The 27,362-nt window shown below is 59.8% G+C and overlaps 1 protein-coding gene across 6 annotated transcripts in view; it reads left to right on the top strand.

Annotated features, from left to right (window-relative positions):
* The first annotated feature begins 6,277 nt into the window (after positions 1 to 6,277).
* Positions 6,278 to 27,362, top strand: part of LOC102111730 (receptor-type tyrosine-protein phosphatase V-like) — a 35,527-nt gene continuing 14,442 nt past the window's right edge. For 5 of the 6 annotated variants that reach the window (XR_015774554.1, XR_015774556.1, XR_015774555.1 and 2 more), the window contains exons 1-20: positions 6,278 to 6,655; positions 7,583 to 7,646; positions 9,925 to 10,191; positions 11,596 to 11,865; positions 12,314 to 12,580; positions 14,436 to 14,708; positions 15,380 to 15,640; positions 16,055 to 16,327; positions 17,526 to 17,795; positions 18,337 to 18,606; positions 18,739 to 19,011; positions 19,172 to 19,444; positions 19,822 to 20,091; positions 20,440 to 20,712; positions 21,494 to 21,766; positions 22,253 to 22,525; positions 23,516 to 23,785; positions 24,224 to 24,502; positions 24,700 to 24,834; positions 24,924 to 25,128. Coding sequence is in view for 3 of the 6 variants with exons in the window: in XM_088067189.1 (XP_087923315.1) it covers positions 6,590 to 6,655; positions 7,583 to 7,646; positions 9,925 to 10,191; positions 11,596 to 11,865; positions 12,314 to 12,580; positions 14,436 to 14,708; positions 15,380 to 15,640; positions 16,055 to 16,327; positions 17,526 to 17,795; positions 18,337 to 18,606; positions 18,739 to 19,011; positions 19,172 to 19,444; positions 19,822 to 20,091; positions 20,440 to 20,712; positions 21,494 to 21,766; positions 22,253 to 22,525; positions 23,516 to 23,785; positions 24,224 to 24,502; positions 24,700 to 24,834; positions 24,924 to 25,128 (4,805 nt within the window). In the remaining 3 variants the exon portion in view is untranslated. The remainder of the gene's footprint in view (positions 6,656 to 7,582; positions 7,647 to 9,924; positions 10,192 to 11,595; positions 11,866 to 12,313; positions 12,581 to 14,435; positions 14,709 to 15,379; positions 15,641 to 16,054; positions 16,328 to 17,525; positions 17,796 to 18,336; positions 18,607 to 18,738; positions 19,012 to 19,171; positions 19,445 to 19,821; positions 20,092 to 20,439; positions 20,713 to 21,493; positions 21,767 to 22,252; positions 22,526 to 23,515; positions 23,786 to 24,223; positions 24,503 to 24,699; positions 24,835 to 24,923; positions 25,129 to 27,362) is intronic. The other variant, XM_014258900.2, reaches the window with a different exon arrangement.

Raw genomic sequence — 27,362 nt, 5'->3', positions numbered from 1 at the left:
GCTGGTGCGTGGGCTGGATACTTGTCCTGACTTCATCACTGTCCCGGGGCTCTCCCCGTTCCTCTTTGCAGCAGCAGCACAAGGGGATGCTCAGCAGGACCAAGGGTCCCCAGCTGAAACCACAGCACGTGGGACAAACTCTGGCAAGGCGCAGGAAGGAGCGAGCCGTGCTCAACCTGCAGTGTTGGCACACAGCTCCTGCCCCTGGAGTGCAGACCCTTGCCCTCAAGGGGCCACAGGAGACATCCCTGTCCAGCAGATCCCTCCTCCCCAGCATCCTGCAGCTGGGAGCTGGGCGAGCCCAGGCGGGCCTTCCCACCGGTCCAGCCCAGACTTGAACGTCAGGGCTGTGCACAAGCGGAGTGAACGGGTGAGTGTGAGCGTGCCAAGGCGACACCGCACACGCCAGGGCGCAGGAACGGGCTGTGCACCACTCCAGGGACACCCAGCAGGTAAGGTACGGCTCCCACTCCTTGTCCCCCTCCCTCTTCCCAGACACCTGGCGAAAACCGGGATGTGCGCAGTGGGAAAAGGATCGTGGAGCCACCCTGGCACGGTGCCGGCAAACCTGAGTTCACAGCGCCGGGGGGGCAGCAAGGGATGGGCAGCTCAGGAGCAGAGCCTGGCACTCGGTGGCTGTGCCAGGGCAGGGGGGACCTCGGGCCCCTCGCCGTGGAGCGGCACAAGCGGGCATTGGGATTTGCTTCACGGTTACTTCTTGGCTCTGTGTGCATGGCATCCCTGCAGCACCGGGTGCCCTTGCTGCCAGCCTGTGCTGGCACTGCCTCACAGGGTGGGAGCGGAGCCCCCACAGGCTATTGGCGACAGGGTGGGTGATTTTGGAGCCCCAGCACTACTTGCAGTAGATCTGGAGCCGGCACTATCCAGGCTGCTCTCAGCCCTCCCCGGTGAGCGCTGTTGTCTGGCCAGGGGAAGGGGAGCCTGCTGAGCCCCAGGGGCGGCACCCAGGGCCCGGGGGTGCAGAGCAGGTCTGCCCGGCTCTGCCGGCTTTGGGCGTGCTCTGAGTCACCGCAGCCCTGCGCTCCCAGCTCGGCGAGGCGCCTGCTGCTCACCCGCAGGCATCCCGGCCTCAGCAGCGGAGAGCATCACCCAGGTGACGGTGACAGAGTCCTTCCTGCCACTCCTCGCTGTCCCCGGACAGCGTGGCCGTGCCCTGCCCTGCAGAGGGGTGATGTCCCCCGCTGCCTGCCTGCCCTCCCGCCTCTGTGAAATGGGAAGAGCTCCAAGGTATCAGAGCGTGGGTCAGGAGGCGGCAGCGGCGCTGGCAGGGCTCCATGTGGGAATGATTAAACACTTGCCAGGGGTTGGAGAAGGAGCATCCCAGTGCTCTAGGGTTGAGGGTTGGAGAACCATGGCGTGTGAACCTTGCAAAGTGAGAGGTCCCATTGGCACCTGCATCCTCTGCAGGTTCTGCCCTGGGAGCAGCCTGTTCCTCTTGTTCCTCCCCCACAGCCCTGGGCAGCACTCAGCACCTCAGAGTGGCAGAGGGGAGAAACGGTGGCCTGGGGCAGTTCACAGTGCTGGTGGCACTGAGAGAGGCTGAGGAACAGGGACCGGAGGGTTGGTGTTGGCCTGAGGCAGGATAGGAGCCCCAGAGGATAGGACCCCATATCATGGGGTCCCTGGGCATATGTTGTTGTAGGGTGCCAGGCTGGATGCACAGAATCCTGCCCAGGGAGAAATGGCAGAGCTCCCACAGAGGCATCAGGGCTGCATGTCCAGACAGTGGTGGAGGCTCCTCTGTGCAGTGCCAGCATTGCCCACAGCACCAGGCCATGGCTGTGCTCTCTGAGTGACAGCTTGAGTCCCTGTGAGGGTGTCCTCAGCCACGTGCTGTTCCCTGGCAGGGGCCCTGCAAGGCTCTGCCTGTGCCCAGCCTTGAGAGCATCACCTGCCACTGTCACCTCACACAAGACCCGGTGACACAACTGGGACCCTTGGGAGGGGCAGGCACTCTGTCCACCCTGCCCATCCTCACCCCAGCAGGCCCAGGGAGGCCTTGACTCCCTCTAGGTGTGCAGGACCACGCTCAGGTCTAGGAGACGTCTTAGCAGGGACAAACGCAATGCTGCCAGCTCCATGCCCAGGGCACCTGGAGAGCAGGCCAGTGCATGGAGCACAAAGTGGCTGGACCCTGCTCTGGGGTTGGGAGGACAGCCCAGAGCCTTTTCCAGGCAGGGCTTTGAGCCGCAGCGTGGCTGTTGTCCCTCAGCTCAGCATGAGCGAGACCTGACACACAGTGACAGGCGCGCTGTCGGGGTCCCCTTTGCCATCTCTGCTGATCCCCTGGAGCACAGGCCGTGGGCAGTGCCAGCTGGGGCTGTGCCCTTGCCAGAGGTGGTATTTTGCCTGCAGAGCCCCGGTCCCCTGCAGCCCTGACCAGCCAAGCTGTGTGTCCCCATCCCCCTGTGCCTTGCGGTAGCGTTCACTGCTTTGCGGAAAATGTGATGACTCGGCAGCCCCTGAGTTTCCAGGCCTGCTTCCAGCTGCTGGGTGGAGAAACTTCTGCAGTTGTCTTTAGGTTTGGCACAGCTGAAGGGCTCACGGTCAGGGGGGACTGGAGGGGAGATGTGCTATCCCCAGCTGAATGAGGGGGTACCAGATCTCTCTGTGACCCTCCTGAGGTGGCACAGTATCACTGATACCGTGGGGAAGGCAGCACTGGCACAGGATGAGCAGCTTCTGTCCCTTGTGGAGGCTGCTGAGCCCTGTGGCGCCAGGGATGAGGCCTGGGCTTGGCTCCCAGCAGTGCTTTGGGCTGTTTCCACTGCAGCCACAGCCCAAACTCCCTGAGCTGAGGGAGCACAGCCGCTGGGACCCGAGGTTAAATAAGCAGGGCCCCATGGCAGGGGGTGACAGCTTGCTGTGCCACCGGGACATGCAGAGGCTGCAAAAGCTGCTGGGATGTCTCCTGGTCCGTGCTCAGAGGCCAATCCCACCCTAGTGGGCAGCAAGGCATCCCCCAAACCCATCCTCATGCCGAGTGAGTTTACCTCTCCTCCTGGTTCGGGGGATGTGGGGCAGTGGCACAGCATGGCAGCAAGATCCCAGGGAACACTGTGTTCCAGAAATCCCTGCTTGGCTGCCCAGCCCAGGGACCGGAGCAGGCAGAACAGACCCTTTGTTCCTTGGGCAAGCCAGTGTCCAGAGCCAGTGCCTCAGAGGGCCACAGCAGCAGAGGCTGTGGCTGGAGGTGGGGATGACAGGTGCAGTCAGCATGCACAGACTTGGATTATCTCCAGCTGGGACAACCCAGCTGGAGTATCCCAGGACTCCAGGGGCTGGGTTTGTCCTCTTGTTGGCCTGGAGCTGCACTTTGGTATGCTTTGGAGCTGCAGGACTTGGCTCTAGCCTGGGAAAACCTCCTGTCCCTGCCACCACTGCAGGGGACACTGCCTTTGACACTGGGGCATGCATCATCTTTTTCCAGGGGTTTCCTTCAAAATCAAGTGGCCCTCCTGTCCCATGTCCCTGAATCAGAATTCTCAGTCCAGCAAGATCCTCCCTCCTCACCTCCAGCCCCTGCTTCATCAGCTGGGAGCTCCTCCATCAGCTCTTCCATCACCTGCAACACCGGGGACACCACAGTCCCCAGCACTGCTCGCTCACCTCTATCCCAGCCACCCTCCAGGTGACCCTCCAGGCTGCTCATGACAGCCAACAACCCCAGGCTCCCCATCCACAGTGTGGTCACCTGTGCTGGCAGCCTGCACCCCACAATAAACCTGTGTGGGGACATCCACTGAAAGCCCCTTTGTGTTTTGGGGACCAGCCAGCTGTAACCTCCTTGATGCTGCCCTGGGTCCCTGGGTAAACCTGGCAAACCCTCACTGCAGTGAGGAGCTCCAGCCTCCTCCCAGCTGGCTGCAGCTGCCCAGCTCTGGAAAGGGGCCTTTAGAAACAGTCCCTAGCCCACTGGAGATGGCAGCAATCAGACCCAAATCTCCCCCTGTCTCATTTCAGGGGAGGTACTTCATCCCAGGGGCTGGAGGACCTCACCCTCTATACCTGTGAGCACTCACCTGCACTCAGGTCAGTAGGGGGTGGCCAGCTGCCCATCAAGCTGGTGTCCAAGCAGGGATGGGTATCCCCAGAGCTGGCAGTGGCACTGGATGGTGGGTCAACCCCAGATGCTGGTGGATCTCAGTCCCAAATGCTTATCAGGGGATCTCTAAGAGCCACAGCTGTTACCCTGGGCATCCATCACTTGAGCAGATGCACCTACGGCATTTTTGGCATTCAGCCCTTGGAGCTGTGGGCACTAAAGGTTAAAAATCTTGTCTGTGCTGGAGCCAAGGCATTGCCTTCTGCTCCCACCCTGATCTCTGTGTCCAGGGTGTAGGGGAAGGGTAGGTCTGGAGACAGTGACACAAAGAGGCTCTGGTGGTAGAGCTGTACCTTTCTGCTGGGGGAACATCTGAGTCCCAGCCAGAAGGGACAAACAAGCCCTCACTGCTGGGCTGAGCTGCAGGGCCAGAGCCCCTTTATCCTCAGACTACTCTAGGCAGGGAGCTCTGCAGAGACGTGACTGTGACCACGGACCTGGACTTCTGGCACCAGTCCCATTTGGCCAGGACCTGGGAAATTAACTGTTGCCCATGCAAAGGAAAGGGGATTCATGTTCACTGTCCCCGTTCCCAGCTGGCTCCTGCAGCCTGGGGGCTGTCAGAAGGGTTGGGGTATGCACCTGGGCTTGGACATGGGTCCTAGCCCAGGTCCCCTGTGTTCCCCTCTTGTCTCAATTGCATGCAAGAGCTGGAGCTTTCCTGTGTCTTTGTGCAGATACTGGGATTCTTGTGTCACAGGTCCCACCTGACAAACTTCTGAGTCTTTTGTCGAGGGATTCTGGTGTTCTAGAAGAGAGGTGGGGGGGATGTGCTACTCTGACAGCTCGGTGGCTCACAGTAATGAGCACAGCTCGAACAGCCCCCATAGGTGGCCGTGCTGGCCACTGGGATGGGCTCCCACGGCCACAAAGGCTGTTCTGGCTTCCGGACTGATGCACCACTGAACCTCTTCCAGCACTGTCCCAGATCCCCAGCGCTGATGTGAAGCCAATGGCATCTCTGCTGTGAATGGGAGCTGGCACCGTGCCACTGTGCATTGCCCAGGCACGGCAGAGCCCCGCAGAGCCGGCCCTGCAGGCAGCCGGGGGCACAGCCCGACCCCCGGGGGCACAGCCCGACCGGGGGCACAGCCCGATCCCGGGGGCACAGCCCGATCCCGGGGGCACAGCCCGATCCTGGGGGCACAGCCCGATCCCGGGGGCACAGCCCGATCCCGGGGGCACAGCCCGATCCCGGGGGCACAGCCCGACCGGGGGCACAGCCCGATCCCGGGGGCACAGCCCGATCCCGGGGGCACAGCCCGATCCTGGGGGCACAGCCCGATCCCGGGGGCACAGCCCGATCCTGGGGGCACAGCCCGATCCTGGGGGCACAGCCCGATCCCGGGGGCACAGCCCGATCCCGGGGGCACAGCCCGATCCTGGGGGCACAGCCCGATCCCGGGGGCACAGCCCGATCCTGGGGGCACAGCCCGATCCCGGGGGCACAGCCCGATCCTGGGGGCACAGCCCGACCGGGGGCACAGCCCCTCGCACCCGGCCGCTGCTCGCTTCACCCCCCTCGGATGGGTAAAGCGTGCTTTGGGCACCTCCGAGCCCACGAGATGCCACTTCCAGGAGCCCCTTGGAGTGTGCACTTCCCCCGCAGCAGCCTGCGGACCCCGTGCCTGGGGCACGGCACAGAAACCCCAAATCCCCGGGGTACCCAAACCCCCGCTCGCCAGCAGCACCTGCACAGGGATTAAAGCACACAGAGCTGAAGGTGCGGCACAGAGAGAGCCGAGCGTGCACAACAATCATGGGCCACACTCGTGCCCTGGCTCCCTCCAGTATCCCAGCTCCCTCCGGCATCCCAGCTCCCTCCGGCATCCCAGCTCCCTCCGGCATCCCAGCTCCCTCCGGCATCCCAGTTCTCTCCAGTATCCCAGTTCGTTCCAGTATCCCAGTTCGTTCCAGTATCCCAGTTCTCTCCAGTATCCCAGTTCTCTCCAGTATCCCAGCCCACCGCTGCCCTCCCCGCTCCCGCCCCGTTCTGGGGGCCGGTTCGGGCGGTTCTCCCATCCCGGAGCCGCCATCGGTCGGATCCTGTCTCCTCCCCTCCCGCTCCTCCCGCTGCAGCTCCCGGAGGTGCTGCTGATGCCAGAGCGGGCTGCAGCCCGGCACAGCCTCCCGGGCGGAGCTCTGCCCGCAGCCGCTCTCGGGCCAGCTGCGGAGTCACCGCAGAGGCCACGGACGTGCGGGGACAGCGGCAAATGCGCCCAGGGAGAGGCAGCCGCCCCCGCCGGGCTTCTCCCGGGCCGGAGGCGAGCTCTGCCCCCGCGCAGGGACAGCGGGCCCGGCCGAGGTGTCCCCGCTGTTGTTATCCTGTCCCCTCGGAAAGCATGTGGGGACACGGCTCCTGGCTGCCGTGGGACGAGGGGCTGCCTGGGGACGGCCGCTGCTAAGAAACCGCCCCCCCAACCCAACTTATCATCCCCCTGATCTGCTGCCACCAGGTCCCCCATGAGGCCACCGCTGCTGCCGCTGCTGCTGCTGTGGGTGCCGCGGCTCCCAGGGACCCTGGCAGAGGTAAGCGCTCCACTCCCCAGCCCCCGCTTTGGCTCGGCAGCTCTTGGCTCCCGGCTCGCTGCCGCGGGGGGCTGCGGGTGCCTCTCTCTGGCCGCCACATCAGCGGCGTTCGGCATCCCCGGCAGCGCTTCCCCCGCTGCCCCCCGCCCCGGGACCCCGGCCCGCAGCCCGTCCCTCCCTGCTGCCCTGCCTGCGCCGCTCCTCGCCAGGCACCGGCTGGTCCCGGGGGTCCCCAGCTTCGCTCTCCTCTGCCAAAAGCCCCGCCATCGGTGGGGAGCCGGAACGAGTCCGAGAGCCGAGGGAAAAGGAACATGATGGTTCTGCTGTGGCTTGTTGCAGGACAGGGAGTGGGCAGGAGACATTTCCTTTAACGTGGGGGGAACTGACGCCAGTCCAAAGCCGGGCACACCCTGCTGCGAGCAGGCTGTGAGAGGACGGGTGTCCCCGCAGCCGGGAGGGTGCCAGGGGCTCCGGGGACTCTGCTCTGCCTGTGGAGGGCGGCAGCTGGACTGAGGTCTGTGGTCCCTCCATCCTCTCTCCTTGGTGTGAAGGAGGTGTGCCTGTAGAGGGAATGAGATTATTGCCAGGTCCTGTCCGGAGCTCAATCCCTCCCTCTCTCTCCAGATCCTGTGCCCTGGCTGCTTTGGTGGCCTGTGGTTCCCCTGTGGGCACGGCCCCGTGTTGGTGCAGCCCCAGGACCCGTGCAGAAGGGGCAGCCCACAAGCTGCAGCTGCCAAATCTGTCTCCCTGCCTTGACTAAGGGAGAAGTGACCTGGGAAAAGGGGTCACAGCCCGCAGATGCCATGTCAGGGTGGGACCTGTGCCTGCCAGCCCAACCCCTGGCCTGCCACAGGACACCTCTCCCTGTGTCTCAGCTCAGCCCCCCTCATCCTGCCCCTCTCTCACTCGAGACCTTCAATCCCCCAGGGCCAGGGATGCAACCACACGGCACAGGCAGGGCTGGAGGGCCAGGATGCGCCTGGTGAAAGAGGTGAGTCACAGGAATGAGGTTCCTAGGCTGAGGGTGGGATGGTCTCTGTGCCTGGAGCTGTGAGATGAGCAGATGTGCTGGAGCAGGACTCTAGGAGTTAAGAGTAGTTTTGTAAATACTCTGCTTTGGGCTAACTACAGGCTACAGATCGTGCCCAGGGAAGGGGGAGAGTCAGTCCCATCCTTCTCCAGCAATCAGCTGTATGGACAGGGCTCCAGAGGTCTCTGCTTCCACAGAGCACCAGAATCACAATTCACTCAGCAGCAGCACAGCCACAGGTGCCCTGCTCAGATCCTTGGAGCTGCCTGGGCAGGATCAGAATCTGTAAGGCTGCTGTAGGCCTGGAGCCAGCACAGTGCCCACATGGCATCAGCCTGTGCCAGTGAGAAATCACCTGGCTGATCCACAGGCACCTGTCAGGGCGTGAGGTGTATGTGGATGTGCTGTCTGTGATGTGGTTAGTGGGAACATGAGCAGTGCTGGGGTCACAGGCCTCTGGCCCGTTTCAGGTACATTTGTGCTGCACATGTCAGGAAGGTGACAGAGGGAGGCAGGTGATGAAGCTGCTGGAAACTCAAGCAGAGAAACACGGGCTGAGAACTCATACCTTCAGGAGATAAGAAAGAGCTTGCAGTAACAAACCAGCCCTGCCTGAATGCCAGGCAGGACAATGGCCTGTGGGTTGCCTTCAGGTCAGCTGTGCCTGGTGCTCTGGCTGTCTGCTGACAGCGAGGGTGGCCCAGGGCAGCTGGCCCAGGTATAGAGACCTCACCCATGGGCACTCAGCTACATTTAACTAACCCTTCCTGAGCTGTCTGATCCTAAATATGCACTCAAACTTCTCAGGGATGGCACTGAGAGGGCCTTTCCCAGGGGCACTACGTGATCCTGTTCACATCCATCTGTTGTCCTCAGGGCCCTTTGCCCTCACCAGCAAAGGTGAAACCACAGCATTGCATGGAGCAGAAGTTGCACGTAGTTCTGAGAATGTTCAGCTCTGGGAAAGACACACACAGCTCCTGAGCAGTGCCCCTGTCCCAGGCTCAGCCCACACTGCTCCTCCCTGGCTGTGTGAAGGGTGCCCCATGGCAGGACTCTGGGGCAGTCACTGTTCTGGGTTCACTGTGCCAGACCCTATGTAAGCCTGTCACAACGTGTTGCACGCCATTAATTTTAAGTGCTAATTATTACACAAATGTCTTATTAGCACTAGAGCAGTTCTGGAATTTTCCAAAGGCTGGGAGCAATAGAAAGCTCATGGATGTGGCACCTGGGGACTTGGGTTAGTGCTGGACTTGGCAGTGCTGGGGGAACAGTTGGACTCAGGGATGTTAAAAGGGCTTTTCCAACCTAAATGGTTCAGTGACTGACAGCAAGGCTGAGGATGGGGGTGTGTAACAATCTGCTGGAGACATTGTGAGGCAGAGATGGACCCTGCCCTGGTCACACCACCAGCTTGGGCCTGACAGACAGGCTCTGCCTGGCTCCTGTTGTGTAGGTGACTCCTGAGCAGCTCTAAGGGCAGGAATTCAGCAGCAGTTTCAGCCACTGAGCCAGCAATTAGGCCAAGCCCTGTATGCCACTGCCCATCCCCAGACACTCTCCATTGCCCCAGCACGCTGACCTCGCTGCTGCAGCACAGCCATGGCAGGGACACACCTCAGCAGGGGCTGGGGCCAGCCTGCTCCCACATTGCTCCATGTGTGCAGTGTCCCACTCTTCCCATGTCACCTCTGAACTGGGCAGGGTGGGGGCGACTCGTTGTCTGGATTCCCCCAAAGCAGCCTTTGCCCCCTCCTCTGTCAGAGCCCCCACAGAGGCAGAGACTATTGCAGAGGGCACAATGGCCCCCTGCCATATCCATCCTGCCCCCTGACTTGCCACTGTCTTGCTTCTTCATGATGGGCCCAGAGCCTTCAACATCTTTTTGGGGGGCTCAAGCCAACTGAGGTGATGAGCAATGGATTATACCCAGCCAGGGAAGTTCTCTGCCTCAAACCAGGACTCTGGACAAAGCACGTGATGACCTGAAGCCTTCTGGTCTTTCTCCAGTGGAGCAGATGCTCCATGTTTAGGAACATCTCTTTGACAGCTTCCTTTGTGCTGAGTCCATGAAGGTTTCTGAAGGTTCTTGTGTTTCCCAAAGGCTGTTCAGAGCCCTGAGGGTCAGGGTGGTGGCCAGTGCCTGGTGTACCCCAGCAAGGGTGGGTGGCTGGGAGCTGCAGCCTGCACCCAGCACCCCCAACCCCTGCTGAGAGTTTGGGATTTGCCTCTGCAGGTACACTCCTGAATGTCAGTGTGAGCGACCATGACCGGTCAGACTCCCTCCTTCTGTCCTGGGATGAGCCACAGGGAGGTGCCCAGGGGTATTTGCTCGCCCTCTCCTCCCTGGGGTCAGGCACGCTGCTGCAGAATGGGTCTGCTGGACCCAACACCACCAGCTTCTGGTTCCATGGGCTGACTCCTGGCACGCAGTACGAGATCGAGGTGACAGCCACGCTGGCCTGCATGGACACCACCAGCCAGACCATCACAGCACAGACAAGTAAGGGCTGCCCAGGACCTCAGTGCTCAGTGATTGTTGTGCTGTTTGGAGTCCTGCTGCTTCCTGGGAGGTTGGGCTTTTCCTCACTTTTCCAAGAACTAGGGTCCTTCCTGCGTCCCCAGAGTCTTAGGGGTCGTTCCCTCATCCTGGTGGAGGAAGGGTCCTGCCCCTGCACCTGGTATGGGCTGGGTTCATGCTGTCTCTCCTCCTCCTGGAACAATGGAGGTAATGATGGACCAGCCCATGATGTGGCTTGCAGAGAGATGAGGGGTGGAAAATGTCATTCCTGGAGGTCTAGAAATAGCTACAAGGAAGGAGCACCTGCTCCACAGTTTTGGTTGACACATCTCTGTCAATCACAAGGATTTCAATAGGAATTCAGAAATGGAGAAACATTTCTCTGTTTGTCCTGTTCTCACCCCCAGGCCTTGCTCTGTGCCAAGGGCTGGAGAGGGGGACGGGGCTGGTGGCTCTACAGCTCAGGTGAGGATGGCAGCCCTTGCCTGCACCTCTCCAGAAGATCCTTGAGTAAATCAGTGCAGGTGACGGTGGGAAACCCAGCAGAGGAGAGTAGAGCTGGAGGGAGGAGACTGGACAGGGGAAGGGCTGGGTGTCAGGCAGCAGTGGTGGAAGCAGAAGCTGGTTGTCATGGAAAGGCAGGTGTCAGGACCCACAGGGCCAGCAGGAACACAGGACCTGTCAGCAGGTGAGCTTCCAGGTGATGATGGGTTCACCTTTATGTGTTGGCCCTGACCAAGCCTCCCTGCTCAGTTCAGAATAAGTGCTGAGACTGATCCAGGGGGATGGTGCAGCCCACACAGCCCGTGGGGGGCTGCTGAATGGTCAGGGAGGTGATGGGGCTCTGCCTGGGGAATCCTTACTGGAGCCCCTCTGCTCTGGAAACAGGCTGAGAGAGCTGGGGTTGTTCTGCCTGGAGAGAAGGCTCCAGAGTCACCTTAAAAATGCCTTTTAGTACCTAAAGGGGATTTGAAAATAGATAAATAGGGGCTTTTCACATGGGCAGATGATGGCAGGACAAGAAGGAAGAGTTTTAAACTGGCAGAGGAGAAGTTTAGGTCAGGATCTTAGGAAGAAGCTCCTGTGAGGATGGTAAAGCCCTGGCACAGGTTGCTCAGAGAAACTTTGGCTGCCCTATCACTGGAAGCATCCAAGGCCAGGCTGGCCAGGGCTTGGAACAACTTGGAACAGTGGGCATGTCCCTGTCCATGGCAGGGGCTGGGACTGGGAGAGCTTTAAGGTCCCTTCCAACCCAAACCATTCCAGGATTCTGTGAGTGGGTCCTGTGCAGCTGCCTGGCACCGCCTCACAAGCTCCACCGGTGACTTTGCCAGCTGAGGCACAGCCAGACAAGCAGCCAGCAGTGCCTGTGCCGTGTCCCTGCAGGTCCCTCTCCTGTCCACAACCTGAGCCTGAGCAGCGGCGGGAGCTCGGCCTCGCTGCGCGCGGCCTGGGCGCACGGGCACGGCCGGAGGGACGGCTACAGCCTGGCCCTGTGGCACAGCGAGTCCCAGAGCCTGGTGAGGAACGTGTCCCTCCTGCCCAGCGCCTCCACCTTCCTCTTCAGCGGGCTGCTGGCTGGCAGCGAGTATGCCCTGAAGGTCAGCACGCTGGCTGGGTCCGGCCAGGCCAGCACCAGCGTCCACCAGTGGACAGGTAGGGAGTGATGGGTGTGCTTGCCCAAGGGCTGTGGCCAGGGGAGGAGGTCTCCAGGCTTGGGATGGGGAGCTTGTGTGTTGGGGGGAACAGCTGGAGTGTTTGACATCCCCACCGTGAGCCGAGTGCCTGGGCCAAGGGGAAGATTTTGCACTTTGGGACTGCCTTGCAGCACCCACAGCTTGGGTTTGGCTGTTCCCAAGGGAGAGGGGCAGTCTGGGGACCCTGGATCTCTTGGCTTCTGAGAGCTGCAGCCTGAAGGAACATGACAATGTGGAGGGACCTCAAGGGCCCTCCAGCCCGTGTGGGAGGGGGCACGGGAGGGACATCCCTCAGCAGACCCCTACCAGAGAGCAGCTGTGGGCACAGGGGCCCCTGGGGAGAGAGGAGGGTCTGGGGACCACCAGCCCCAGCACTCAACCTTGCTGTGTCCTGCTCCTCCCCTCAGCTCCCTCCATCCCCACCCAGCTGAGGCTCAGCCCAGCTTCCAGCACCAGCCTCGTCGCCTCCTGGGCAGATGCTGCAGGGGCTGCCTGGCTCCACCTTGAGCTCCGAAACCTCCTCACCCAAAAGGTCAGCACGACCCTGTCAGCCAGGAGGGGCCTCAGCAGCTACACCTTCCATCACCTCCACCCTGGCACTCAGTACTGGCTGGGGCTCAGCGCCACGGCCGGCTCCTACACCGCAGTGGGACCCAATGCCACCGCCTGGACATGTGAGTATCAGCTTGGTGGCCCCAGCTTTCTCCCTGCCTCTGGTCCAGCCTCTGAATCCAAAGATCTGTAGGAATTCAGACATGGAGAAACATTTCTCTCTTTGTCCTGTTCTCCAAAAAGGTGTTAATCTTGTCTGTCACTGACAGAAAGGCTTCCAAATATCCCTGGGTGAGCCAGGGTTTATAAAAAATTAAGTAGAAAGTAGTATAATGTTTAATATGTCACTGAAGTAAAAAATAGAGATTTTAGAGTGTTTAATACATGGAGTAAAGATGGAAGAAAAAGGGTGTGGTTCTTAGCTCTCCTTCTTCCTTCTCCTCCATGATTCTGCAGTTTTTAGGAGCACAAAGGGGGATTGGTTGAAAGCTGCTCCAGGAGGCAGCTCTGGGGCACTGCTGTGGTGGGGCCAGTGAATCCTTCAGCAGGTGGATCCCCAGTTCCAGCCTGCTTCTCCCTGGGCTGCAGTGGGAGCAGCCTGTGGTTTCTCCCCTAGGAGGGAGATGGAAGGGCAGCAGATCCCGCTGGTGTTCAGTGCTGCTGGGGCTTGGCTCTCGTGTGCCCCAGGGCTGTACAAGGGCAGCAGAAAAAATGGGGCAAGAGGGCAGCAGCTGAGCTGGTTTGAACTGGAGGCCTCTGGGAGGGGCTTACAGAAGAACAAAAAAGACTTTACACGGGCAGACAGTGGTAGGACAAGGGGTGAATGGTTTGAAACTAAAATAGGAGAGATTTAGATTAGATGTCAGGAAGAATTTCTTCCCTGTGAGGGTGGGGGGTCCTGCACAGGGTGCCCAGAGAAGCTGTGGCTGCTCCTGGATCCCTGGCAGTGTCCAAGGCCAGGCTGGACAGGGCTGGAGGGCTGGGATAGTGGAAGGGGGTGGAGTGAATGAGCTTCAAGGCTCTTTCCAATCCAAACCATTTCCACAATTCTGTGATTCTATGGAAAGGATTTTTGGTGCTCTTTGATTGTTGTGAAGGATATGTTGTGGTAGCACCTGTTAACCTCATCCTGGTGGATGTTCCCAACCTGGTGGGTGCTGTGAAAATACAGCCAAGGAATCCAAGAGCCTCTGGCAGGTCAAAACAATGAGGGCAGCCCTCCCAGAACCACTATTGCACCATTCCCCCAGCCCACTCTCTGCTCTGGCCTCATGCTGATGAGAGCCCTGAAAGAGGGGGACTATGCTGGTGACACCATGTCCGTAGCCCAGTAAAAAGTTCCAGTCCTGAACTTGCTTTCCCAGATGTTTCCAGGAAAACCAGGAGGGAAATGGAGAGGTAGCCTTGGCCCTCAAATGATGGAGGTGCCAAGCTGCTGTGGCCAGAGACTGGTCCTGGCAGTGGCCAAACACTGGTCATGTGTTTGCTGGGAACACCTTGGTGCCACCAGCTGTCAAGTCTCCAGCTCCCTCCTGCTCCACCTGCCAGCCCGGGAAGCTGGAGCCTGCTCCCTGCTGACTCTGCAGATGGGATTTTGGAAGGGCTCCAGAGCTCCAGCTGGTTTGTTTCTGCTCTGGAGGGAGGCTGATCCCTGCTGTTCCTGTCTGCAGCTCTGACCTGCTCCACTGAACAAAATTCCCCCCATGCCAGACACACGAGCCAGGGGCGTCCGGCCAGGAGTTTGGTCCAGGCCAGTTCCTGGGAATATCAGCAAGTTCATGGTGGGATGTGAATGGAGCTTTTCCAGCTTTGTCTGGACTCTGTTAGTCCAGGAATGCTTGTGCTGGGGAGTGCAGATGGATCTCTCCAAAAGGATGTCTAAGGGTGGACGTAACCCTGCCAGGAATGAGGCTCAGGGAGAGTATGGGGTACAGAGTACCCCATAACCCTGACTCACACAATCCTATTCCCTTCCAGACCCCCTGAGCCCTGGCAATGTGACTCTGAGCAGTGCAGAGGAGCAGAACTCCTTACAGGCTCGCTGGAGTATCCCAGGGGGACAGAGGGACTTCTACCTGGTGACCCTGCGCGAGGGAGAGGACAGCACTCCGGCCAGGAACATCTCTGTTGGTGGGGACAACGATCACGTCACCTTCCACGGGCTGAGCCCTGGCCAGCAGTACTGTGTGCAGGTGGTGGCGGTGGCAGGGCCCTACAGGGCATCGGCGCAGAGCGCAGCAGCCTGGACAGGTGAGCAGAGAGCCCACACGTGGCCCTTGAGGCTGTTCCTGCTGCCTGGAGGGGGCTGCGGGTGAGGCAGGCACAGGGACAGGACACCTGGTCTCAAGAGCAGGTTGTGGATCAGAGCAGCAAAATCTGCCTGCCCACAGTTCCTGGTGAGGGTGGGCTCAGAGGTCCTTGGTGCCAGCGAGTGTCAGGCACAGATCAAGAGCAGATCCTGCTTCGTCCCTTCTGGACTGTTTGGCAGGTTGCAGGCAGCAGCTTCCTCCCTTCTCCTCACCACAGCTGGATGGGTGGGCAGGGAAGCACCAGCAGACCCCCAGAGGGGGCACCTCCCTGTGCTCAGCCTCTGCTGGGTGATTTGTGGAGCCACAGCTGGTGCTGTCCCAGAGCTGCCACTCTGGGAAGGGACAATTGGACACAGCATGGGGAGGAACCCACCCAGCCCGTGGTGCTGGGGGCACTGAGAGCTCTCCTTCTGCCCCTGTGTGGGATGGAGACAGCTGCAGTGTCCCAGAATCACACAACTGTTAGCCTTGGAAGGGACCTCTGGATATCATCCAGTCCCACCCCCTGCTCTAGGGACACCTGGAGCAATTTGAAAAGCAGAAAATATCCCGTGAAAGCAGTCTTCCTGCCTGATGCACTGCCCCATGTCGTGCTGTCCTTGTCCCTTACAGAACCACAAGCACCATCTGGCGTGAGGCTGTCCAGCCAGGGTAGCCCCCACAGCCTGCTGGCCAGCTGGGAGGAGGCAGCAGGGGAGGGCTATCTGCTGCTCCTCAGCCTTGCAGAGCACCCTGTGAAGAACAGCTCCTTGCTCAGGGCTGTCACGAGCTTCACCTACGAGGGCCTCCACCCTGGGACCCTCTACACCTTCGAGGTCAGCACTGTGGCTGGTCCCTACACATCCTCACCCCGGAGCATCTCCAACTGGACATGTGAGTGCCACAGCCCCTGGTGTCACACCTCAGGGCCCTGAGAGCACACATCTTCCACAGCTTCATCCAATAACTGGGCAAAAGGCTCGGGAGGAGGCAGAGGTGCTGCTGGATGTGTCACAAGGGGCAGCTGAGCCGGGTGCCCTTCTCCTCCCTCCCATGGCACTGCTCAGGCTGCCTTGAACCACCCCCTCCACTCCCCACCACCTCCTCCAGCACCAGAACAATTTTTTCAGTGTTCCAGTTTGAGCTGTGCTGGCCCAGTGCCTGCTGGACTGGTGTGTGGGTGCCAGCAGGTCAGGGGTGGCAGTGACCAAAGCACCTGGATGCAGGTTTTCCCAGGGAAGGGACCCCTGCCCCAGCACATTTGGAGCTGCACTTCTGCCAGGTGATTCTAGACCTTTCCTTTTGTAGACCCTTTGCCCCCAGAGCAGCTGACCCTCAGCAACAGGGGCCACAGCACCTCTCTGCAAGCCTCCTGGAGAGCAGCTTCCTCTGGCAGCACTGGCTACACAGGGACCCTCCGGGAAACCAAATCCCAGGAGCAGGTCAGGAATGTGACTGTGGGGAGCGGCTGGACGAATGTCACCTTGGAGAACCTGGTCCCTGGGCGACAGTACACGCTGGAGATGGCTGCTGTGGCTGGGCCCTACAGATCCCCCGTGAGATCAGCCAGCGACTGGACGTGTGAGTGTCAGTCCTGCCTGTCCCTGGTGCTGGTCACAGCCACCGCCCGTCCCCCGGAGCAGAGAGCAGAGGTGGGGAGTCAGACAGGGCTGCACAGGCAGAGCGGGCGCTCATCGGGAGCCACATTCAGCCATGCTGGGAGTGAAAGGGTCTGCAGTGCAGGAGGAACCCGGCACTGAACAGAAAACACTTCCCAATGTCACCCAGGGGAAGGTGGGGACCGATCCCATCTCTGCTGTGGAGCAGGAGCTGGCTTTGGTGTGCTGACTCCTGACCCAGACACTGCAGGGTGCCCAGGACAAGTGTGTGCAGCCCCACAATCACAGCCCCACATCACAGCCCCACAGCACAGCCCCACAATCACAGCCCCACATCACAGCCCCACAGCACAGCCCCACAATCACAGCCCCACAATCACAGCCCCACAGCACAGCCCCACAGCACAGCCCCACAATCACAGCCCCACAGCACAGCCCCACATCACAGCCCCACAGCACAGCCCCACAATCACAGCCCCACAATCACAGCCCCACAATCACAGCCCCACAGCACAGCCCCACATCACAGCCCCACAGCACAGCCCCACAATCACAGCCCCACAGCACAGCCCCACAGCACAGCCCCACAATCACAGCCCCACATCACAGCCCCACAATCACAGCCCCACAGCACAGCCCCACAGCCCCACAGCACAGCCCCACAGCCCCACAGCACAGCCCCACATCACAGCCCCACATCACAGCCCCACAGCACAGCCCCACAATCACAGCCCCACATCACAGCCCCACAGCCCCACATCACAGCCCACAATCACAGCCCCACAATCACAGCAGCCCCACAGCACAGCCCCACAATCACAGCCCCACAGCACAGCCCCACAATCACAGCCCCACAGCACAGCCCCACAGCACAGCCCCACAATCACAGCCCCACATCACAGCCCCACAGCACAGCCCCACAGCACAGCCCCACAATCACAGCCCCACAGCACAGCCCCACAATCACAGCCCCACAATCACAGCCCCACAGCCCCACAGCACAGCCCCACAATCACAGCCCCACAATCACAGCCCCACAGCACAGCCCCACATCACAGCCCCACAGCACAGCCCCACATCACAGCCCCACATCACAGCCCCACAGCACAGCCCCACAGCACAGCCCCATAATCACTGCCTGGCTGTCTCTCCTCTCTCAGACCCCCTGGCTCCAGCTGGCGTGACCCTGACCAACACCCGGCGCCCAATGGGGCTCTCAGCCTTCTGGGACAAGACTGCTGGTGATGTGGACCAGTTCCACCTCCAGCTCTACAGCAAGAGCCATGCAGCACAGAGGAACACCTCAGTGGGGCCAAACACCCACAACTTCACGTTCCTGGGGCTGTCCCCTGGCACTCAGTACTTCCTGAAGGTGACTGTCCTCGCTGGTCCATACAGATCCTCGTCACACTTTGCCACTGAGTGGACATGTGAGTCAGAAGCATTCCCAGTCTCTTGCAGGGATGGGACATCCATCCCAGCACTGCCTGCAAGACTAGCAGTGACACAAACTTGTTGGGGCGGAGGGAGGGCTCTGGTGACACCTGCATGCTCCCTGTCCTGGAACACAGAGCATGTGCCATAGGTTAGGCCCCAAAAGACCCTTTTCCCCAGTTTGGATATTCCCCAGTTAAGTTGAAACTTCTGCCACCAGTGGTGATCTCAAGGGACCAGCCAGGGACTGGTGGGAGAGGGATGAGAGAGAGGAAGCTTAGAGACCTCTATTGGCTTGCTGCTCCCTGTCTGTGGAGCAGAGCAGCCCCCTGAGAGCTGAGTGCTCTCAGCACCTGCCTGCCAGCAGCACCCTGGGGACACAGAGGAAGCTTGCATGTCCCCCAGGAGAACAGGGGATCCAGTGGTCAGGTGCCCCCACTTCTCTTCCAGCCCTGTGCAGAGATGCAGGCTGTGCCCTGGCTTCTCCAGGTGGCTCCTCCACCACCTCATGGGTCTCCATGCTCTGCTTTTCTCCAGATCCACTGTCCCTGGCTAACGTGAGTGTGCAGCCTGGCCAGAAACCCCAGGAGCTGCACGTGAGCTGGGTGGAGTCCGGAGGTGGCAGAGATCACTTGGTCCAGCTCTCGGTGGCTGAGTCCCTGTCCATCATCAGGAATGTGTCTGTCCCCCGTGGAGTCACCCAGCTCGACCTGGGGGGGCTGGTGCCAGGGTCCCGCTACCGCGTGGAGATCATTTCCCAGGCGGGGCCTCATCGCATCTCCTCTCAGACTGCCATCGGCTACACCGGTAGAACACAGCTCCCCTGCTCCCACCAGCCTTAGACACTGTGTGGATGGCCACAGTGCTCCAGCTCCCAGCTTCACTCCCACGCTAGAGCCCCCCAGGTTTGTCCCCAGTGACGCTGTTTCTCTCCCGCAGTCCCGCTGCCTCCTCGTTCCCTGGCTGCCAGCCCCGTCAGCACTGCCCGGGCTCTGGCTGTGCACTGGGACACTCCTGCTGGCCACAGGGATGGATACCTGCTCAGCGTGCTCCAGGAGGGCTCTTCTGCACCGCCAAGGAGCCTGGAAGCAGGGAAGGACAGCACCAATGTCACTGTGCCACAGCTGGAACCAGGAACCTGCTACCTCGTTAGGATCTGGGCAGTGGCTGGAGCCCACCGCTCCCTCCCCGAGAACGTCACCGCCTGCACAGGTCAGCAGCTGTGACAGCCACGGGGAATGGCAGCAGTGTTGGCACCTGGGGAGAGGAAATGAGAGGAGGGAAGGAAGAGGGCACCCTGGCGTGGTTCCTGGTGAGGCTGGCCTGTGGTCACATCCTGCCTCTCTCACTGGTGTGTCTTGTTTTTCCTCAGTTCCTGCTGCACCGACAAACCTGAGCCTTACCAACCCAGGCAGCTCCTCAGAGCTTTACGCATCCTGGAACAAGCCCCCCGGCAGGAGGGACCACTACCACGTTACTCTGTACAGCCTCAGCACCCAGAGCAGGATCCAGGTGCAGACCTTGGGTCCAGATGCCCTGAACATCACCTGGAGTCACCTGGAAGCAGGCAGCAAGTTTGCTGTGCAGGTCACTGCTGTGAAAGGCTCGTTAGAAGCTTCTTCCATCAACGTCACCCAATGGACACGTGAGTCTGACTGGCTGGGTTGGCCACAGTGCCCCACTGTGAGCCTCCACCTGAGCCTCCCAGAGCAGCCAGCACCACCTTCCTGGTGCCCACAGCTTCTGTGTGATGGTCCCACCTTTCTGCTCACTGCCTTCACTCCATCCTTGACACAGAGCCAATCCCCCCATGTACCCTAGAGGCTCTGGTTATCTCCCCTGCCACATCCAGCTGCAGACCCCAGTTACACTCACTCATGTGCCCTGCCTGGCGCTCTGTGCCCAGGCTTCTCTCCAGAGGATCTCTGGTCCAGCCTGCCCACTGCCTGGAGGAGCCCTGGGCACAGCAGCCAGCTCTCAGCACTGAGCAGGAGAGCTCACTGTCTCCCTGTTGATTTCCAGATCCCTTGGCCCCTGTGAACCTCAGTGTGAGCAGCCCCTCAGCCTCAGCGCTGGTGGTGTCCTGGGCAGTGCTGGGCCGAGGGGCAGAAGGCTTCGTGGTGGACGTCGGTGACGCAGCGTCCGGCACTCCTGTTGGGCACACGGTGCTGGGTGGGGATGCCAGGAGCCACATCCTGAGGAGCCTGAGCCCTGGGACTCGCTACAGCGTGGCAGTGAGAGCCACAGCTGGGCCCTTCCATGCCAGCACCCCCAGCCTCACCCACTGCACACGTGAGTGTCATGCTCTCCTTCAGGCAGGTGTTCTTCAGCAGATTCCCCTTCCCAGTTCAGTCAGAGACCATACTGGTGCAGCTGTCCACCCATGCAAGTGCCCAGTGCTTATTCCCTGCTGGAAGCAGCATGAGGAGTCTGTGCCTGATGCTGTCCCTGGTAGCCATCCACAGCAGTCCACAGTCTCAGACAGCAGCCAGGGAGGAAGCAGCTGCCACAGAACCACAGCCAGCCTGTGGGACCCTGCTGCTGACCCAGCTCCTGCAGCACAGGCTTGGCACAGGCGTGGAGCAGCTCCTTGTGCTGAGCCCAGGTGTGGCTGCTCAGTGAGTGGTGTTTCCTCCCCAGGCCCGCTGCCCCCGGCCGCCCTGCGCTGGCTGAGCACGGGGCACCCCGACAGGCTGAGCGTGGCCTGGGGGGCCACGGCTGGAGGCAGAGATGGATACACACTGACCCTGCACCGTGCACAGCTGGGCACTGTGGCAGCTACAGCCTCGCTTGGGAGAGACACCCACAACTTCACCTTCATGGGACTGGCCCCAGGACACGAGTACTCCCTGGAAGCCACTGCCACAGCCGGACAGTACCAGGCAGCAGCACCCAAAATCAGTGGCTGGACACGTGAGTGTACCTGAAGCAGTGTCCTCTGCAGAGGGGTGGGAAATGTCACACCACTGGGCTGTCCTGAGGAGAGCTGGGAGGTTCATGGGGCACCTGGTGGTTTTGGAGATGTGCACCCTGCACAGGTGTTAGTGTTAGCAGTCAGTGCTGGGGCACACTGCGTGGCAGTGGCGTGTTCAGCTGTAGGCTTGCACAAGGACATGCTGATCAGGGCTGCCCAGATGTGCCTGTGCTGGGTCATGCCCTGCCTGTGCTCACCCATCTCCTGTGGCCAGCAGTACAGAAGTGTACAGGCACCTGTACCTGTGCACAGGAGGCTCACTGAGTCTCTTCCCAAGGGTAGAAACCACCTTGCCATAAAGGTTCACGAAATTTATCAGTGTAGTACGGAAGCCACTGCACAGTCCTCCCAGGAGAACAGGTCTTTGCTCCAGAGATGGGCTAATCCAGCACTTCTCCCCACGCAGAAAGGTGCTGGGGCTGCTCAGAGAGCAGAGGCTGTGGCAGTGCTGGCAGCTGCTGGGTGTGAGAGCACACCTGTGCCCGTGGTTCCCACCGGGCTGTGGGAATGAGCATGACCTGGATGGGGAGGGCTTGGCATGTGAGGGACCGGTAAGGGTGAGCACCATTAAAGGTGAGGTGAGATGGGAGTAGGAAAAAGTGAGGATGAGGAAGTGTTTGCCAGAGGAGATCCTCCCTCAGGGAGAGCCTGTCCTGCTGCACCCATCATGTGTCTGTCTCCTGCTCGTTGTCCCTAACATGAGCTGTGGTGGCTCCCCAGGCCCGCTGCCCCCGGCCAGCGTGCGCTTGCTGAGCACGGGGCACCCCGACAGGCTGAGCGTGGCCTGGGGGGCCACGGCTGGAGGCAGAGATGGATACACACTGACCCTGCACCGTGCACAGCTGGGCACTGTGGCAGCTACAGCCTCGCTTGGGAGAGACACCCACAACTTCACCTTCACGGGACTGGCCCCAGGAAGCAAATACGTGCTGGAGGTGGCATCTGTGGCTGGGTCCTTCAGGGCACCCGCGGGGAACGTCAGCAACTGGACGTGTGAGTACCTTTTCTGAGGGGATGTGTGCCTTGCTGGGCAGTCACGAAAGCTCATGGCCCTACTGACCTTCAGAGCAGCCCTCAAGCCCTGCCATGGCACTGAGCAAGGCTCTCCCTACTCTCATCAGCAGCTCCACCAGCCTGGGTGAGGGTGGCCGGAGCTCCAGAGCCGTGCTTCAGGGGAGAGCACGCAGGAGGGAGCAGCAAGCAGGGTGTTCACCTTCCCCTGTCCTCTAGCTGGCTGCGTTTTCCCTCCTCACCCCTCCCCACATGTCTCACCCTGTCTAGGATGGGGCTGTCCCTGCTCAGACAAGCACAGAGAAGTTTGCAGAAGCTTTGAGCTGCCTCTGGGCTGGTGGCTGGAGCCACACAGTCGAGGCTGAGTGCACTGTCTGGTGTGGTGCATCCCTCCTGATGGCACTGCTGAGGGACCCAGGCAGTGTCCTCAGGCCCTTTGCTGACACATCTCCTGTCCTGTCTTGGCAGACCCCTTGGCACCCCGTAACGTGTACATGACGAACCAGGGGTACCCCAACAGGCTGAGTGCGTCCTGGCGAGCCGAGCCCCAGGGACAAGACGGCTTCAGGCTGCTCCTGTATCACTCAGGGTCAGGCATTGTGGCAGCCAATGTCTCTGTTGGGAAAGGCACCAGCAAATTCACCTTTTCTGGCCTGGCTCCAGGACACAAATACCTGCTGGAAGTGGTGTCCGTGGCAGGGCCCTATGCAGCCTCTGCAGGGAACATCAGTGACTGGACAAGTGAGTGTCAGAGCTGGACATTCTGCATCTTGCACGGGCCCAGCCTTCCTGTCTGGGTGGGCTCAGCACCTGCGGTGGGAAGGGGCAGGGGCTCAGCCAGGACTGCTGCCTGGAGCTGTATGCTCACAGGATGGTTTGGGTTGGAAGCGACCTTTTAAGGGCCATCTAGTCCAACCCCGCTGCTAGTGGCAGGGACATCTTCAATTAGATCAGGTTGCTCAGAGCCCTCTCTAACCCGACCCCAAATACTCCCAGGGATGGGATGGGGTGGGATGCACCAGTGTAGCAATGGGATCATGGGCTGGGCAGGAGAGGAGAGTCAGGCAGGGAATCCTGCTGCCTGTGGGAGGGCCTGGCAGCCACGAGTGCTGTTTCATTCAGGAGGCAGCCTCTGGCCCGTGGCCCCAGTGGCTGAAGTCTGGCTCCTCCAGGCAGGTGTGACTGAACAAGAGCACGGGATGCCATGGCAGTGGTGCTGCCCACAGCCTGGGGGACCATGAGGCCTCACAGCCTGGGGGGACACCCCACCATTCCTTTTTTCCCAGGCACTCAGAGAATTGCTGGCATGGGGTATAAAGGGAGGATGGGCTTTTTTTTTTTTCCATTTTATGGAATGTGGAAATGCAGATAAGCACAATAAGCCTTTTCATGTGCTTGTCCCCACTTTGCTTGGGGAATCCAGCGGTCCCTGCTCCCACGCTCAGCCATCCCCTGGTAGGGTGCAGGGAGTCATGTGCAGAGCCCTTCGGGCAGGTCTCTAATGAAGCTTGCTAATTAGCAGGAAGAAGAATCCATCTCCTCACGCTCCTCACTCTGTATGTCCTTCAGCTGCCATTTAAAGGTCATTTCTGGCAAACAGCAGCTGCAGGAATGTTTTATCACTGAGCATGTGGAGTCTCCTCGTGTCACCCATCTCCTGCCTGTGTCTCTGTAGATGAGAACAGAGCACATGCATACCAGTAACTCTTCCTGGTGTGGTTTTTGCTGTAGCCCCCTCAGTTCCCCAGAATCTCTCGGCGGTGGCTGAAGGGAACAACACGATGCTGATCTCCTGGGGCAGTGTCTCTGGACAGCAGGACGACTGCCAGCTGTGGCTGCGGGACCCCCGGAACAGCTCACTGCCCTGGCGGCACTCCCTGGGCAGAGGACAGGTCCAGCACCTCCTCCAGGGGCTGATCCCAGGCAGGAACTACTCTGTGTCCTTGAGCTGCGTGGCTGGGCCGTACTGGAGCAGCACCAAGCCCTTGGCAGTGCCCATGGGTGGGTACGCGCTGCCGCGGGGAGCGAGCGGGGCAGGCTGGAAGGGGAAGAAGCACCTGGGTGGCCTCAAGTCTGGATTGACCCTTGAGTGTCAACAGAGGCATGGGAAGTCTTGTGGTGGGAGACAGGGAAAGCCAGCAAGGTGACCCTGTGGTAGCCATTGGCTCCCTAAGCTAGCCCCACGGCACAGATCTGCTGTCTCCTGGCTGCTGTGGAGCGGAGCAGACTGCAGATCTCCACTGGCTGATGTCTCCTGTAAGATGTGAGCTCAGGCCCTGCCCATTCCCACTGTCCTGTGGCCCATGGCACGGCAGGTTCCCAGGGTGTGAGTGTCTGGCTCTGCTCATCTCGCTGGCCTCGGGAGCAGGGGCTGACAGGGGCAGGCTCTGTCTGATTCCTCTGATCCAGAGTCCAGAGCCTGCCCTATCTCCTTTGCAGAGCCAAACCCAGTGAAGGATGTGCAGTGCCTAGCAGAGTCAAGGAGCCTTTACTTGAACTGGACAAGCTCTCCTGGAGATGTGGAGGCTTACGAGGTGGTGACAGAGAGACTTTCTGAAGGACCCCCCACCTCCAGGCACACCGTGAGCATCCCTTCCAGCGAGGCCAGTCTGGAGGGGCTGCAGCCAAACTCCTCCTACCGAATCATTGTGAGCACCGTGGGCATGAACACGCTGAGGAGCCAGGCTGTGACTCTGCTCTGCAGCACAGCAGTGGAGCGTGAGTCCCCTCCTGCCCCACAGAGCCAGAGCCACAGAGCCAAACAGCCGGTGTTGCTGCTTAGAGCCGGCACTGTCTGAGCCCCACGTGCTTGTGGTGCCCTGCTCGGGGCTCTGAGGGTGCTGCTGGGCCCCTCAGGCTGAGCAGAGGGGTCTGGGGCAGGGACACACTAAGAGGATTGCTGGTTCTCCTCGCAGCCCTGCCGCCGCCCCTGCGCGCAGACGCGTTCCCAGTGGAGGCCAGCTCCACGGTTATCATTTCACCCGAGCTGTTCAGCGAGGAGAACGGCCAGATCCAGTACTACGGTGTCATTGCTACCACCAACGAGTCATGTAAGTGTCCCTGCATGTCCCTGGAGGGCAGCAACACCCCTGGACATCACTCTGGGACTGTCACTGTCACCTTGCACATCCCCCTCCAGTGCTGAGGCCCACCCAGGAGATCGTGTCCAGCACATGGTACGACCACTATTACGGGACAGAGGACTCCTACCTGGCAGTGCTCCTACCCAACCCCTTCCATCAGAGGAGCTCCCCCGAAACCTGGCGGGTGCCAGTGGGAACAGAGGAGTGCGGCCAGTCCAGGGCGATGTGCAACGGGAAGCTGAAAGCCAACGAGCAGTACAGGTGAGAGATGTCAGCATCCCTCCCGAGGGGAAGGGCTGGAGGAGGAAAAGGACTGCATGTGTCCCTGCAGGAATGCCAGCAGCTCCCTGGATGGCACCTCACACCCCCAAATCCTCAGCAGGGCACCCTAAGGGTTCTCCACCAAGCAGCATTTGAGGGAGGCAGGGGTTGGCATGCAGGGAATGTTAGGCAGCGTAGTGGGCAGGGAGAAGGAAAGCTGAGGCTGCCAAGGGCTGTGTGTGTAGTCTCAGGAGCTGAGCAGATGCCCAGCCCCAGGAGAGGAACTAAAACAGAATCTGTTATTTGTAGGACCTTCATGACTCAGAACCATGTGCAGACGGTGCAAAAATGAAACTGATTTGGAAACAGTTTAAGTGGTGCCTACATGGGGGTGGTCCAGAGGTTGGGGGTAGCAAACACTCAGTCCAAGTTCCAAGAGGTCCAAGTTCCCCTAGAGACACACACATGGATCCCAATAGTCATAATTTCAGAGTCTTATTTGACACTAAATAGAATCCAGGAACATGGGGGTACATAGTTTCTTTTAAAACTGCTGATGGAAAAACAGGTTTTCCACTGCTAACAAGGAATGGTATCTTCAGTCAGTCCTGTTAATTTAGCAGCTCAGTTTCATCAAATGGGGACCATATCCATGGGCATTTCTCTGATCCCCCAGAGTCTGGAACATTATCCCATTTCACTTTAAAGAAACTTGCAGCAAGGATTGCTGATGGTGATAAAGCCATTGAGCACATTAGGAAAAGAGAATGAAAGTCTGTGGGAGAGTGTGTTCATGAGAGACCTTTCCTTTCCACTGGGAATAAAGGGAGAATTAAATCTGCCCATAAGTTTTGTGGTGAGTGGGTGTTGGGCCTTCCCTTCCCTTCCCTTCCCTTCCCTTCCCTTCCCTTCCCTTCCCTTCCCTTCCCTTCCCTTCCCTTCCCTTCCCTTCCCTTCCCTTCCCTTCCCTTCCCTTCCCTTCCCTTCCCTTCCCTTCCCTTCCCTTCCCTTCCCTTCCCTTCCCTTCCCTTCCCTTCCCTTCCCTTCCCTTCCCTTCCCTTCCCTTCCCTTCCTTCCTTCCCTTCCCTTCCCTTCCCTTCCCTTCCCTTCCCTTCCCTTCCCTTCCTTCCCTTCCCTTCCCTTCCCTTCCCTTCCCTTCCCTTCCCTTCCCTTCCCTTCCCTTCCCTTCCCTTCCCTTCCCTTCCCTTCCCTTCCCTTCCCTTCCCTTCCCTTCCCTTCCCTTCCCTTCCCTTCCCTTCCCTTCCCTTCCCTTCCCTTCCCTTCCCTTCCCTTCCCTTCCCTTCCCTTCCCTTCCCTTTTCCCCACCACTGTTCCTGTGTGCAGACATGGAGAATTTTAACTGACTCCTGTGGAGTTGTTTTATATTCACATCTGCACCAAACAGGGGCTCTTGAGCTGCTGGTTAGGGCAGCACTGGCCCAGATTGGTGATGACACCCAGGGGGTGGGAAATGGCTGTTTTTCCCAGGGGAAAAAAAAAATGGGGAGTTTCCAGCGAGCCATTGCCTTGGAAATTGCAGCCAGAGTGGGGTCGTGAGGAGCAGAGAGCAATTCTGCTGTGCAGGAGGACGGGTGACAGTGCGCTCCTATCCCGTGTCCATCTCGTGTCCATCCCAGGCCCCTGGGCTGGTGTGGCCATCTCACAAGGGTTCCTCACCCATCAAATCTGTCTGTTCTGGATTGCTCACACCTCACCCTCAGGTGTGGCAGGGCAGGACCTGCCAGTTCACCCCTGAGCCTCAGCTCTGGGGGGACAGAGAGGGGTCAGCTGGGGATGGAGAGGGAACAGCAGGGCAGAGGCCTCAGACCAAGGTCTGTCAGCAGCCTCGAGGGGACTTCAACAGCAGCAACCAGGACAGCCTCCACACCCTGGCACTGATGGGCCAAACACAGGCTCTGTACCTGCCCCACCCACTTGGAGTTCCACCAGGACCTCCTGAGGGGAAGCAGCTTATTCAGGGACATCAGGCCCTGTCATTAATCCACCTGCCATGATTCAATAACGTGTCCTGAACTGTCCAGTTATTCAGGACTAGAAGGTCCTTCTACACCACAGCTTTCTTACTTCTACACCACAGCTTTCTTTCAGTTTGGCTGCCCTAAACAACCTAAATGTTCTCAGTACAAACAGCACTTGACCTAAATATCCTAAATATCTGACCTAAATATCTTAAATATCCAGCCTAAATAGCCTCAGTACATGGAACACTCAGC

The sequence above is a fragment of the Pseudopodoces humilis genome, chromosome 26, assembly GCF_049639895.1.
Source record: "Pseudopodoces humilis isolate 2021_Gansu_Grassland_sample_001 chromosome 26, ASM4963989v1, whole genome shotgun sequence".
Lineage (NCBI taxonomy): Eukaryota > Metazoa > Chordata > Aves > Passeriformes > Paridae > Pseudopodoces > Pseudopodoces humilis.
Note: the sequence above shows the minus strand (reverse complement) of the source record. Positions and strands in the feature narration are given on the sequence as shown.